This window comes from Penicillium hispanicum, assembly GCF_028827665.1.
Source record: "Penicillium hispanicum strain IBT 35686 chromosome Unknown utg000005l_segment0_segment0, whole genome shotgun sequence".
Taxonomy (NCBI): domain Eukaryota; kingdom Fungi; phylum Ascomycota; class Eurotiomycetes; order Eurotiales; family Aspergillaceae; genus Penicillium; species Penicillium hispanicum.
In genome coordinates this window covers 474,043-488,310 of record NW_026623197.1, presented here as the reverse complement: position 1 = coordinate 488,310, position 14,268 = coordinate 474,043, and the positions used below count along the sequence as shown (strand labels likewise).

Genomic DNA, 14,268 nt, shown 5'->3' with positions numbered 1-14,268 from the left:
ACATGGATTCACAGATCGCATTTGATGTAATCAAGTTCCTCTTGCATTCTTGGCCTATTTGATTCCTCTCTATCTTCGCGCCTTGGCTCGTTGTGCCACTAAGATCTGTCTACGTGGACGTTGTGGAATGACCCCGTCGTGTCCGCCACTCGTCAACGATTCCCGCATACACAGATGGCTCGTACACTCCCGTCAGTTCTCTCATAAATCCTCCGCCAAGGCGATGCGGATTCAGCCCCAGATCGCGCATGAGCATGTCGTTGTACTAGTCTCCATCGTTAGCCGATACGGTAGCTTCCAGCAGGCCAAAAATGATTGGGAACTGACATGGATCGCATCAACCTCTAGACCTGTGCCTGTCAACGAACCCAGTACGACATCTTCGGAAATGGTCCTGTCCATGGCCTCCCGGCCGAGCATTTCCAGACAAAGCGGCCCATATTGGTGAGAATGGGGGCTATCGGAAAATACATCAAACCCGCCAGTCAGGAATGCTGTGACCCACAGAGCTTGCACTTCGGCAACTACCGCGATGGTAGACGTGAGCACCACTCCCAATATTGCAAAGGAGCGGTCTCCTTCTGCAACCAAACTCGGAGCTACCATGCGTCGAAATAGACGATATGGCAAGATATCGTATCCACCAGCCCACGACGCTTTATGAACATCCTCCAGGGCGCATCCGGTTGCCGTCAAAGTCTGTCTCACTGTTGTCTCGGAGTGCTGATCGAGAATTTTCCAGTATTGCACATGGTCTTTAGTTGCGGAGTCCATGGGGATGTGAATCGTGTCTGGAGGGTCACTACTCTTGACCTCCATCGTTTGAGAGGATGTTTCATGCACTAAACCCGAGAGACCTAGAGTGAGACGAAAGCTCGGCGGTTCAAGCTTGATGGGAACGATAGGCTTATACCCAGTCGCATGAATGACCAAGTCAACGTCACGGATGATTACTCCATCATTGAGGGATATTAGAGCCCTTTCGCTTGTTTCCGTCACATTACCAGTAGTACTTCTTGCGATGGCGTTGATAGTGGCCCGGTATATCTTCACATGCGGCAACTTGATCGCGTCCCACAAGTCACGCTGGTTGGCGATGCCAATGCTAGAACCGCATGAGATGACACTGTGAGAAGTTAGCGGATTGACCTTGACTTCCCAGAGCCATCGTCCTACCTACCTCTTGTTGGGCCGAAGGAGTTGCAGCTTCGAATTCGCCCCATACTGTGCAAACCCCTCTAAGCCCCGATCTACTGACTTCCAGAACCAGCGCATCAGCCATCGACCGATGGGATTGCCATGAAACACTCTTGCCAACCACGAGCCTTCCATGTGTAGTCTACCCGATTGAAGACAGATTCGTTTCGGAATCTCGTAAGAGCACGGACTCAGATGGTGAAGAGATCTGGTGCTCGCTGCCTTGTCACTGGCGACAACCTCGCCATTGGGAAGTGCAGAAGTCGGTGGGACCATCCATGCTGGCCCGGTGCCTTTTTCTCTGATTATCCAGTGCACTTGAACCGGATTCTTGGGTGTCAACTTCAGGCGAAGCGCCGGGTCATTGTGATGGATTGTGGCGAAGAAATGGACCAGATCAAATGAAGACTTGGCGCCCCCGTAGATCGCGACCGAGCGCAAGTTTGTATTGCCCGACTCAAGTTGAGATTTTGGCTGTACCATTTCTTCCATGCCTGCAAGTGCCTCGTATCCCAGGTGTGTTCGAGCCCACCGTCCAAAATCCTTCGCGTGTATGACCGGGGCAGAGCTCCCCTCGGGCGGTTTATTCGACTCTGCGCTTGGAAGATTAGGCACGGAGGTCAAACCAGTTGCTAAAATTAGCTTGTCACAGACAAGTCTCATCCGGCGACTGGGATCTGCAGCAAGGCTGATGGTAAGATCCCACTCTTTGCTCTCGAGGCGGCGAATGCTGTCGACCTAACCAACAGTGGACAGTGAGACGCGAGTTTTAAACCATGGCAGACATACTTACTCTCCAGCCCAACCTGATATGCTTTCTCAGATCCCATTTCTTAGCCCACGCATGCAGGTAACGATTGATCTGCCATCCCGGGATGAACTGTTGTCTTTTGTCCTTCTCTTCGTCGGAGATGGTCTCCGCGAGGGACATGTCACTGAACTCATACAGCCCGTATGAATTCTGGCTGAGCAGGTTTGGATACAGGCGCTCCCCGGCCCAGGTTCCTCCTATGTCCGAGGCAGCATCGATCACCAGGAGGCTGCATCCAGAGGTGTCTGTGAGCTTGTTGCGGGGGCTGGTGAAACAGTTGGGGATGTTGTCTGGTTCACCGGTTGTGTTATCTGTTTTCCGTTGATTGTCATAGGCACCCGTGACCTGTAGATATGTTTTGGCTGTGATGAGGCCGTAGAGACCTGGGTATGTTAGACTAGGGTTGGTGTGGCCGTCAGAAATCGCTCACCTGCTCCCACAATCACCACTCGTTCCATGAGACGTGGTCGCTGAAGAGGCCGCAGAGTGACCGCAGAAAGCGTGAAAATGCAAACTGGGGTGTCCAAGTCGATCGTAGGATTCGTAGGATCAAGGCAGTCGAATGAGTCGAATTGGTCGGGGTGCGCGGCGCTGGTATTGTTCCCGTGGGGCGACAAACCAACAATGGGCGCCCCGTCAGCGAGATTCGATATACTACCTCTGCGCCCAATTTTTGGCAGAAATCCCTGCCTCCCCGGAATGCACTAGAAATATATGGAACTTAAAGTCAAAACATATAGAAATCGATCATAATCAAGTTGTACACCTGCCCCCCTATCTTGATAACCTCACATAGGCGAGCTGCTAATCGATTCCGATGCCTTTTTAACAACTTATGTAGCTGTGCCTTAGGTGTAATATTCTCTAGATTGCGTACTGAGGGAAAGGATCACGTCCGGGATTGGTCAAAAGACGGATCAAAGGGGCAGAGGGGGGGGGGGGGGTGGGGAGGTTTAGATATGATCATAGAAATAAGAGCACTGTAGAAAGGGACTACAGTGGATGGAACAACGAGAAGTAATCAGAAAAACGGAGGATAAAGATCGACCATATCAATTCCGATGATGCAGAAAAAAAGGAGGCTAAGCGGGCGGGAACTAATCTGTTGGAATAAGTGTGTGGAGACTCGTATCAATATGTAGTTTATCCTTTTCTTGTATGTTATGATTAGTTAAGCGTACGCCCCTACTCAGACTTCTCCTTGATTCCAATTGGTCGGATCCCCTGTCCTGACATAATCTCCCGCCTGAGTAGTCACGTGCTCCAGGCTCGCTTTCCGCCTGGCAGTACTGTGGCGGCTGGAAAGTGGATGGTGGATTATTAATACGATTAGGGAGCCTCAGGTAGAAAGGCGGTGAGAGGGGGTCACAAGGACCCAGGGGTGGCTTACCCCACTTAGCTTTAGCATCCATCCTGATTCGCAGCCTTCAATTTGAATTCTATGAGTTCCAACTCCTTCTTTGTGTGTTTTGTCTTCTACTAGGGCCTGAGTGGTCCTGGTCTTCTGTTATTCATTTTCCTTTTCTTTACCATTAGCGGTCTTCAGTACCTACATGTCTTCCTACATCATATTCTACACGGTTTCAATCGTATTCAATTATAGCCTAAGTGCTAAAAGGTTTGGGGGCATACCCTGCGGTGAAAGCCTCTGGTCACTCCAAATTTCATAGTTGGTTGATGATCTATAACTCTGCTGCCTATCTGATATCTGATGCTATACTGATTGACAGTAAAAATGGCCAATACCATGACCACCATCCGTTCGTCCGGTCCTGCGCAAGCTCCCTCCCCCGGCACTGCCGAAGCTCCCACCACGCTGCTGATTCTTTCCTTACCTCTGATTCTCTTCCTACTTCTGATTCGATTCCTACTTCTTATCCCCCCCTCAACAGAGCCCAATGGCCCCGGCAGAACCGCCGACCTGGCCAGCGTGCTGGCCGAGATTTTACAATCGGTTGGCTGGACGGAGATGGTCCTCCTCTTGGGCCTGGGAATACTGGGTAGCCTAGTCTACCGTAGTACGCATGGGATACTGCGTACCCACCTCCGCCAATATAACCGGCGGATCAATACGTAAGTTCGGTGTGATAGCTACTATCCCCAGTCTAGTTGGCTCTCACTGCCTTTGGATGAGTGGGTCCTGTGTCGGATACGATCTGCTCAGTGATACACAGTCATGTAGCCCTCGTTTATGGGCGTTAGGAGTGAAAGACACAGTAAGCTGACAAAAGGCACAGTCCATCTTTACGACCACGGCCCGATATAAATGCGGAATCCGGTCCTGCTGGGGCCTGCTCCCCCTCCTCCGCCTCCTCCCTCTCCTCCGCCTCCTCCGTCTCCTGAAAAAAAAAAAAAAAAAAAGCGTCTTTGTTAAAGTGAGAAGAAGGTGAGTAAACAGTGAATACATCCATGGATGAGAGAGCAATGACATTTGATCATGTATTACCCTCATAAATTGATGAAATGAGTCTGATGATTCTGGTACCTGCTTCCTGTTGATTTATGGAAAGGATTGAAGGCAAGCTGACAGTAATCCGGTCCTAGGTGTCCGATTGCAGAGCATGGAGAGCGGTTTATTTTTATCTTTGTTGAGTGAAGTTCACGGGGCTCCTATAGAAGGGGTTAATCGCCTGTATATTATTACTTTGTGACGGAGAAAGGCACATGGAGTGGGTGAAAAGAGTCGCAGTTGTCTATCTAAAAGAGATGAAGGAAAAGGAAGAGAGAGCGCGCGCAAGCTATCTACATGGCAGGGGCGACGGTCTGCAAACCCCAGGCAGCCGCTATCACCTTGTATGAATATTACAAGAAAGCTTCCCTTTCTATCTTATTCCCAGTATCTATGATTAAATGTATACTCCGTTTAGACTAATCTATGCAGGAGCCAGTGGAGAACGGGGGTCATTTTACCCTGTATCTCAGGTCCGCCAGCCAGTATAGGATGGTGTATCTGCTAGCAAGGTCACACTGTAGTTTAGTAGGGATTCTCTAAAGCATAGAATCTATATAGTTCTTCTCTTCTCCTAATTCGACCATACACGTTGATTTGGCTCGGTCGCGACAAAACCTTCTGCCCACTCCAGGGCTGACATCATGATTAGCCGCTCACCCCAGATTCACTAACTAGTTATAGTTAAATGATTAGCACCACGGCCCTTCTCTCTTTCTATCCCTTCATACACAACCCCAGCTACGCCGATTTATCGATCACCCCCAAGCTACTTTACCATTCATCTTCCTAATGTTCTTATTTTGCACCCCGACAAAAGAAAAAGGTCACACTCAGTCTACGCCAAAATTACCAAATTTACGTGGTGAGATGTCACCAGAGGAGAGTGCTGTCGAGAGGAATCATGACTTCAAAACACTCCAGCGATTTCGATTGCATTACTGGGAGGACGACCGCTACGAGACACCTGATATTACAGTCTCTGCTGCATTTCTACGTAGAGAAGAATCTCTCAGAAAGATATGTCAAACAGAGATCGCCTTGAGGAACAAGCCTGAAACCCCATCGACGATTCAGATATTGAAAAAGTTGAATCACGATTCCTGGTTTCTGCAGCGTGAATGGTGGTATCTACAAAGCGAGATTACAGGCAGTCCTTCCGTCATCGAAAGAGGGTTTAAGCAATGGAGGTCTGATCCGCAATGGTATATGCATCATGTACTTGTTGAAGATTGTATTAACCGAGGGGGTTGTTGTGGCCGTAGCTGTGGGTGCTGCGTGAGCTACGGGCGTGAGACAACCTCTGTTGGTAAACTTGGGATTGGGCACTGTACTGTTGAATGTGGGTGCTGTTATGATGCTCGAGGGTTTGAACTGACACCGGAGGAGAAGAAAGACTTTGAAAGACGATTTGGATTCCTTGATATGGATGAAGACGGTGAAGCTGTAGACTATGTCTACCAACACCGTATTTATATTGCTTCTATATGGGGCCTCTCGAGGAACGCTTCGAGTACTGATTACCAATGGGCCTTTGAAAAGAGTGCATCGGCCCCGATCTTCCAGTCTCGACTGATCGAAGACGAGGGAGCAAACACCGGAGGATCGAGCACTATAGGTGACACCAAAGTGTTACTCGGAGATGACCCCGGAGAAGAAAGTGACTGGACCATCATAGGGGACTAGGTCCACTTGATCAGTCCCCTTGCTTTTTGCTATCCAACGTGCGCTGTGAGGTTTCCTTTGGTTCATTATGTTTTCCGGTGTTGATGAGAATTAGTGCCGATGGATTGGATACGAGTTGCCAAAAACAGATTTTGTTTCCTAGCTCAAATTGCTCCTTTTTGGTCTTGTATCTTTAAAAGGCGCACAGTCGGCGATATATACCCAAGGAGGTCGCCATTGTAAGCTATGTGCTGGCAGGCAGAGGCAGAGTTGCTCATTTTCAACGCACTTGCCTTCAATTCGCTAATGATAACAGCCAGAAGTATACGGGAGTCTTCACATCTCCACTTCGCAGGGCGTGCTTAATCCGACAATCACAAGCGCTTGCGGTCGGATCTACCGAGAGGAGGGAACAGCGCATATTATTTATCGGATGGCACTCCCTGGGTGACTCGTATGCCATAGAATTGTCACTTTCCGGTTGGCAATTTGTGTCTATTATCAAGTAAATTTAACAGGTTAAACGCTAGTACGAAGCAATTCAAAAAAAAAAGCAAAACACGAACAGAAACGCCACCTATGCAACAGACAATAGGATACTCGTATCCACGAAAATCCCGTACTCAAACCCCATAGAATTGTGCTGTACGGGAATTTCGTTCGTCCTCGTGGTCGTTGACAGGCGTAAGAGGCACATTCTCAGATTCGACGGAGCTGATCGAGTCCAGCTTCTTCCGGTTTTTCTTCTCCATCTTCTTGGCCATTTTCCGCTCCTTCTTCTCCGCACGACTGAGCTTCTCAAACTTGGCATCTGGTCCCTGCAGGTTGCGACCCGGATAAACGATGTTGAGTGCCACCAGCGCCACGAACATGGGCACCGCATCGAAGACGTACTCGAACCATTCGTGCGTCAGGACGGGGTTGTTGGCGTTCGTTCCTTGTCCGTACTGCGCGATGCGGAAGATGATTCGGATCTGTGGGAAATGGTTTAGCGACAGCCTGGGGTTTGTGGTAGTCGTATGGAGTGGTATAGGCTCGACTTACCGTGATCAAAGTCAGGGTGAAGTAAAGGATGTAGAACATCCAGCGCCACGGGAATGGGCCCTGGTAGAGCTTCTCGATGCCGCGTCCATTGCATCGCTCCATTTGGATCAGTTTCCGATGGAGGTGGACGGCCAGCGCGGTAAAGCCCAGGATGAAGAATTCTTGTAGTCCGATTCCGCCCATATAGATGTGTAGTCCGTCCGTCACGATGCTGCTGGGTCCGTCTGTGTTGGATGTCATCGTTGCTCCGGCCAATTGAACAATGAAAGCAAAAATGTCGAGGCAGACAAAGATGACTCCAAACCGGCGTGCGGAAATCCCGACTAGTCTCTTGTCTGGGAGGTAGAAGTTGATCATGCGGCCGAGGGTCATGTAGAGGAAGGCATTGATCCCTGGTGAAAAAACTGTTAGTGTTTGGAGACATCTCACTTCTGATCCGATAAGATTATTTCTCACAGACGGGGGCTAGAAGAAAGAAGATGGTGTAGAATGTGTCATAATTCGCGTTGTTTTGGTGGAGCGTCTGTAGGGTGCGGAAGATGAAGGCAATGAGTTCCCACAGCGCACCCATGGTGATCACCCAAGCATATCCCTGTAAGGCCGGTTGGTGAGTGAATCCTGGGTATACATAAATTAGTGTTTAGGGGAGACCTACCTTCTTATAAACAATGGCTTGTCCAATGTGAACCCCAGTGGTTAGACCGTAAAGAACGCAGAAGAGGACGGCCGCAGCAAAGGATGGGACGTAATAGAGAATGGCATCGCACGACTCCGGGGGCAGGTAGCCATTCTTGCCAGGCGCCACATTGACACATGTCGCGGACGCTGTTGATGAGGCTGTTGTAGTCGCTGATGCCATCGTCGTGGTAGCCGCCATGATGGACAGGTGCAGAGGTAACGGAAGAAATGGGTATTCGGATGGATGCCTATGAATGAGAATCGGGATATTCGACTCTCATCGCAGTTTATATAGTTGTCAGATCCATCATCTACAATCTCTGGTTGAGCTGTTCTAAGATAGCATCATCAGCCTCCTATGGGGCGAAGCCACTTAGGCATCACGTTAAATCGGGGTTTGGCCCCTGTCAGCAACCATTTGGGTCTACCTTAAACGAGCGGCCCAATGAGAGCCATGCGGGCTGGTGGGCGGTGCGCCCACCTGGATTATAGTTGAACGTCTCGCACTATAGAAGTTCTGCGCGCCCAGCTAAAAGTTGCGAGCATCCCACTAAAAGTTCCGCGTATCCAGCTAAAACGGATTATCCTTCTGAGAACATGTCTAATTTCCACTGCTGCGCATGGGTCCAGATTCGATGTTGTCTGCCCTTTGTATAGTATCCATAACTACCTAAATATTAGGGCTTTATCACCCCGGCCGACCGAGTCCAGGACCCTGTATATCTACAAGGACATAAGGGACTGCTATACCAAAACAAGGAACTCTCTGAATTCTTGGTTATTGTGCACACAGAAACAGAGAAACAAATCCAATTACGGAATCCAAAGAGTGCATCGCGCAGAGTTTTTTTAGGCACCAAAGCATAGAGGTATAGAGATTGGACTCGATAGTAATTAGATTAAGATATTCAACGCACTGAGGATACCGCAACTTTTAGCCAGCGCAGCTGTGACCCGCGGAAGGATAAACCGTTTAGCTGCAACTTTTGGTGGGATACGTGCAGCTGAGTGCACCCAATGGATATGTAATTCCGTGACTAAGCCCTAGTCCGGCCGATTCTATTGGTTTGTTCGTCTAGCCCTGACACTCCAAACTCTTTTTCTATCCATGCCAGTCTACGCCCCCAACGTGGGGGCTCAATTTCCCGAGTGCTGGGTGGGTTAGATCTGATATGGCTAAGATCATCATCGTCTTGATCTCGCTCAGCCCGGTGGCTATTTTCAGTTCGCTCCTAGCCCGAGGGTCGCGATACAAGGCTTGTCTTCTGCGCGGCATCGTTGCGAGATCTAGATTATTTGCATCAGCCATCGCCTATCGCTGCATGTGAAGACTAATCGCCAAGGAGTACCCAGGCGGTATAATCCGATGATCACATCCAGTCCATAGTTTCGACATCAAAGTAAATTTGAGCTTGTATGAGTTTTGTCATCTCTGTAAGCTCTACAATGTCCCGAGGTTGTCCTCTGTGGTCTTGAATATACGGTCTGCGATAAGTGCCGACCGCATTAGCCACTAGTATGCGCCTAGGCGCCTTGGAAAAGCGATAGTCGAGTTTGGAAGACCTACCTCCCTGAACACTTGGTTCCATAGCGTATTTTTTAACAGGCCTGCCTAGGTAGGAAATGTGGATTCCTGCGTCTGATCCTTGCCTGAATCATCCGGCGTCTACTACCTGTGCATCCAAATTCTTAAAGAAAATCCTGCCCTTTTAGGATGCCCTAGGAATATATGAAATTTACACAGCCAAAACATACAGAAATCGATTATAATCACTATATATAACCCACCTACTCCCTGCCAGCTGCTCGCTGTCAAAGTATATCTTTAAATTACCAGTTTACGCGCAAATTTTGGAACCTCCTATATCTGTTAATAGTCTCCAGTAGGCGACCTCAGTTAGTAGGTATACTTTTTACCGGCTAACTTGGTGTTAGGACTAGGGCACTGGCCCCCCCTAGTCTAACGTTGTGCGCTACTTATATCGGTCCCGGGCATGCTAGAATATAGCGTTCTAGCATATTTGGTCTTTTGGCTTGTTTGGTTAGTGTGCCCGGGCACGTGCCGTAACACTTAGCGAATCTCTACTGATCGATTCCTGTACCTTTTTAATAATATCTTATAGCTATGCCTCCTATGTTATATGCTCTAGATCGTGTACCTACATATATTCCTATATGAGATTCTACACGGTTTCAACCGGGTTCAATTCTAGCCTAAGTTATAATAGGTTTAGTAGTATGTACGCGCTAAGCTCACTAAAATAGCCCCTCTGAAAATTTGTTGTAGACGTAGTATTCTTTCCTTTCAGTCTTCCAATCTGATGTTTACGAACCATTCCGTCCAGCTTAAATATCCTCGACTACTGCATGCTTTGTTGAATTTATAGAGTGTGTTTAGGAAAAACGACATCCCAATGGGAAAGCATAGAAAAAAGTGTTGTCGGATCTGGCACAGCACACATAGAGCGAGAATTCCTCGCAGCCTCGTGTCTCTGATCATCCTTAAGTTAACTCGGTCAGTCTTGATCCACTTTCTCCTGCCCAAACTTCTGCTCCATCGTCATCTTCCCGCCCTGGTTTAAGAGCATCGGTCATTCCCATGTGGATCACTGATCTAGAGTGCATCCGCGATTGGCAGAATCCCTAATTGACCAAAACTCATCCACCATGAAGCCCCCGGGGCGATCGAATGGTAGGGGCCGCGCGAGTCATGAATTGGCGAAGCGAGCCCCGTCATCGTTTCATAAGTGAAAGCCACGGTCGCGGGTCAACCATGCTCTCCTTCCCCCCGATCGGCCATGGCCCTATCCCTACTGCTCGCGCTGGTGGTGGGTTCGGTGGCTCGTCCGCCAGCGGGCATCAACAACATCCGAAATGTCGTCGTGCTCGTGCAGGAAAACCTATCGTTCGACCACTTTGCAGGGGGTCTGACGTACAACAGTTCTATTGACGGGCTCGTGAATTCCAACTTCTGCAATCCGACCAATGTGTCGCAGCCATACCCGCAGCAGGTCTGCGCCCGAAGTGTTGCCCAGAATATCGCATCGGAGGACCCCAACCACAGCATTTGTGGGGGGAATATGCAGATTTTTGGCACCTATCATCCCTTGATCACCTCGCTCGCTTCGATGCAAGGCTTTGTTACGGAGCAGCGGGCGTCCTATGTGAAGCATAACCGGACGCGCGCCGCCGAGGTGATCGACTACTTCACGCCGGACCACATCCCAGTCTTCAATGCCCTCGCGGAGAACTTTGTGCTCTTTGACCGGTGGTTTGCTGCCGTTCCAGGCCCGACGAACCCCAACCGGGCGTACTTGACCTCGGGGACTTCCTATGGCCGTGGTAAGAACGACGAGACATTCAATATATCAAGTCTGCCGCAGAGGTCGGTCTTCGAGCAGCTCACAGACAAGGGCATCACCTGGAAGAACTACGAAAACTCATCCTATTCTGACCCACCATTCCTGCCAGACGCGCTCTTCTACCGTTGGGCTGGGACATCCGCCGCTGCCCAGGCCAACGTGGTGCCCATCGATCGATTCTACGAAGACGCCCGGAATGGAAACCTCCCCCAGTTCAGTTGATCAACCCCGAATGCTGCAACTACATGTCCATGCACCCGCCCTCCCCGATCAACATGGGTGAGAACTTCATCAAGGGCATCTACGAGGCCCTGCGGCACTCGCCGCAGTGGAACGAGACCCTATTCATCCTCACCTTCGATGAGCACGGGGGTTTGCGGACCACGTCGCGCCCCCGATAGACGTCCCCGCCGGAGACGATCTGACATACACCGAGACCGCTCGCGACGGACAAGAATACACATTCCACTTCGACCGCTTGGGGGTTCGTGTCCCCACGGCTCTAGCTTCACCGTGGCTCGGCAAGGGGCTAGTCCAGAACAAGCCCGCTGACGGCGACGCGGATTTCACGCACACCTCCATCCTCAAATTCGTGTCCGAGCTCTGGGGACTGGACCATTTCTCACCACGCGTGGACTGGTCACCTTCTTTTGCCGGGTTGTTTACTACCCACTTCCGGGATGACACGCCGGAAACACTACCAGACCCGGCGGACTTTTAGGGCTTCACGACCGTTGTATTATAATAGGGTTGCCAGTGTACATACATGCGTAGGCGGGGTATTTAACAAAAGAACTCTTGCAACGAATTTTAGGGACGCCCAATTTCCGAACCTCATTTTCGGCCAAAGCCAAGCAGCTTCCAGCCCCGGCCTTTGACGGACTTGGGCCGGTGCGTGATCGCCGAGCCCTGCGTGTTGACGCGGTCAATGTCGTAGGGGTTCGCCCCGTACGTTGTATCCACGCGCTCCAGGGACGTGCGCGAGGAGCCGGACTCGTCCACAGCGTCGAGGGGCTCGGTCTCCCTCCGCTGGTCGGCGACGGCCTCGGCTTGCTTTTCGCTGACTTGGTGGTGCTGGGCCTTTTGGTTGAGTGCGCGCATGAAGTCGTCTGCTTCGGCGGCGTACTTGCACTTGCGGCGGATGGCGGGTCCGTAGCGGTAGAAGATGAAGGGGAAGGGGACACATGCTAGAGAAAGGAATGCCGGGATGCATGATGCCCAATGAATGCCGAGGTTATTATACATGTAGGTGGTAAAGAGTGGAAAGCCGGCGCCAAAGCAGGAGCGAATGATCGAGTTGGCGGCCAGCACAGATGCGGCGTAGATCGTGTAGGAGTCGATGAGGTAGTTCATGATTCCCAGGAAGACGAGGACCATGCCGAAACCGAACGGCGCGGTGGCGAGGACGCAGACAATCCACGGGATCGACGTGTAGTTGGTCCACGCGAACCAGAACAAGCCAATGGGAACCGCGATGCCGCCCAGCATGGTCGGTGGAAGACGCGCTTCGGGTGGTGCGAACCCGTTATGCTGCTTATGGATGCGTACGTAGCGCTTGTTGTCGTACATATTGAGGCAGACAGCTATCATCATGCCAATCATGACCGCGATGAAAGGCAAGCTGCCGATTCCCTCGCTCCAACCGCGGATTTCCTGGAAAACGATCGGGAACGCGTCAAACAGCATATATAGCGTTCCGTAGACAATCGCCATATAGAGCGATAACAGGAGAACAATCGGCTCTGCAAATAGCAGGATCCAAGGTCGGCTCATGGCAGCACCGAACGCGTCACGCACCGAGACCTTTCCACGCTCAATCTCCAACTTGCTGCGGTATACATGTCCGGTGATTGATGAGAGGCGCTCTGCCCTCTTCCGCAATAGAACGGGGGCGTAGGTCTCGGGCACAATGAGTCCTTGCACGATCCAGAGCAGGCCGGTAAAGATGGCGAGGAACCCCTGCACCCATCGCCAGCCAGCGTTCTCGCCGAGAAAGCCGCCGATGACGGGTCCCAGCGAGGGACCTAGGAACGGAGCACCGGCAAAGAGACTAGTAGCCAGACCACGCTGTTCGGCCGGGAAAATGTCGGCAATCACTCCACCCGCGTTCGTAAAGGGAGACGAGCCGAACGACCCGGCGAAGAATCGAAGGATGATCAAAGTCCACGCGTTCTGAGAGCCCGCAGCACCGGCACAGAGGACTGAGAGCGCAAAAAACGAGACCAGGAAGACAATCTGGCGTCCGATGAGCTCACTAAGAGGTGCCCAGAGCAGCGGACCGACGGCGAATCCGAGAACGAAGAGCGATACACCCAGCGTTGCTACTTCCTCGCCGATATGGAGATCTGTGAGCACTTCGGAGATGCCACCCGCGTAGGCAGAAGAAGCAAGCGAGATTCCTAAGGTCGCAAACGCCGAAATGATGGTGAACGTCCATTTCAGATGAGGTGCGAACAGCATGGGATTCCGCGGGTCATTGGGGAGCCATGCGACCACATAAGGGTCATCTTCCGTGCCGGAACCTGTATATGGGTGCTCAATGATCTCGGGCGTGACGACCCCTTGGTCTGTGAGAATCCGCCAGTAGGGGATATGTCGCGAGGTCGACGCCTCTGGAGTGTCTCCTGCCATCGTGGGTGGGATGATGGAAGTGATGGTCCAGTCTGCCCTGAGTATCCCTCCAAGATCTAGCAGCGCATCAGAAGAGGGAAGCAGAGGATGGCCGGGGGGAAAGGGGGCAAAGGGGGCGATGGTACTTTGTTCTCACCCCCAACGCATCGCAAAATCACTGTCGGGGCAGGAAGTCACGCCTCATCTTAGACTGCATTAGCTGGGCAGAGATAGAGAATTAAGCATGCTCATTGCACGGGCGCGCGGGAGTTGGTCCACTTGGTGGACCGGGCGCAGCCGCCTTGTGTGCCATTCGGCAGTAACCTTCGGCAAGCCGACCGCATTCATGCAGGAACGCGGCCGCGAGCCTCGGTCCTGGCAATCCTGGTAGTATCAAGATGTATACTTATTATCGGGATTCACTCTTTGCCGACTTCTGTCAACTACATTAG

The 14,268-nt window shown here is 51.1% G+C and overlaps 6 protein-coding genes across 6 annotated transcripts; 3 read left to right on the top strand and 3 right to left on the bottom strand.

Annotated features, from left to right (window-relative positions):
• Positions 1-109: 109 nt before the first annotated feature.
• On the bottom strand, positions 110-2,466 carry N7459_005635 (uncharacterized protein; the record flags this gene model as incomplete). The annotated part of the gene is made up of 5 exons (XM_056944819.1): positions 110-265; positions 328-1,126; positions 1,181-1,935; positions 1,991-2,391; positions 2,439-2,466. 5 exons carry the CDS (start codon positions 2,464-2,466, stop codon positions 110-112), a joined length of 2,139 nt encoding a protein of 712 aa, XP_056799154.1.
• Positions 2,467-3,743: 1,277 nt separating this feature from the next.
• On the top strand, positions 3,744-4,351 carry N7459_005634 (uncharacterized protein; the record flags this gene model as incomplete). Its single annotated transcript, XM_056944818.1, has 2 exons — positions 3,744-4,081; positions 4,246-4,351. 2 exons carry the CDS (start codon positions 3,744-3,746, stop codon positions 4,349-4,351), a joined length of 444 nt encoding a protein of 147 aa, XP_056799153.1.
• A 2,394-nt stretch (positions 4,352-6,745) lies between these two features.
• Positions 6,746-8,043, bottom strand: N7459_005633 (RTA1 domain-containing protein; the record flags this gene model as incomplete). The annotated part of the gene is made up of 4 exons (XM_056944817.1): positions 6,746-7,096; positions 7,167-7,558; positions 7,623-7,758; positions 7,822-8,043. 4 exons carry the CDS (start codon positions 8,041-8,043, stop codon positions 6,746-6,748), a joined length of 1,101 nt encoding a protein of 366 aa, XP_056799152.1.
• Positions 8,044-10,642: 2,599 nt separating this feature from the next.
• On the top strand, positions 10,643-11,428 carry N7459_005632 (uncharacterized protein; the record flags this gene model as incomplete). The annotated part of the gene is made up of 1 exon (XM_056944816.1): positions 10,643-11,428. One exon carries the CDS (start codon positions 10,643-10,645, stop codon positions 11,426-11,428), a length of 786 nt encoding a protein of 261 aa, XP_056799151.1.
• Positions 11,429-11,481: 53 nt separating this feature from the next.
• Positions 11,482-11,927, top strand: N7459_005631 (Phosphoesterase; the record flags this gene model as incomplete). Its single annotated transcript, XM_056944815.1, has 2 exons — positions 11,482-11,578; positions 11,608-11,927. 2 exons carry the CDS (start codon positions 11,482-11,484, stop codon positions 11,925-11,927), a joined length of 417 nt encoding a protein of 138 aa, XP_056799150.1.
• Positions 11,928-12,040: 113 nt separating this feature from the next.
• N7459_005630 (MFS transporter) lies at positions 12,041-13,837 on the bottom strand (the record flags this gene model as incomplete). The annotated part of the gene is made up of 1 exon (XM_056944814.1): positions 12,041-13,837. One exon carries the CDS (start codon positions 13,835-13,837, stop codon positions 12,041-12,043), a length of 1,797 nt encoding a protein of 598 aa, XP_056799149.1.
• Between the last annotated feature and the right edge of the window lie 431 nt (positions 13,838-14,268).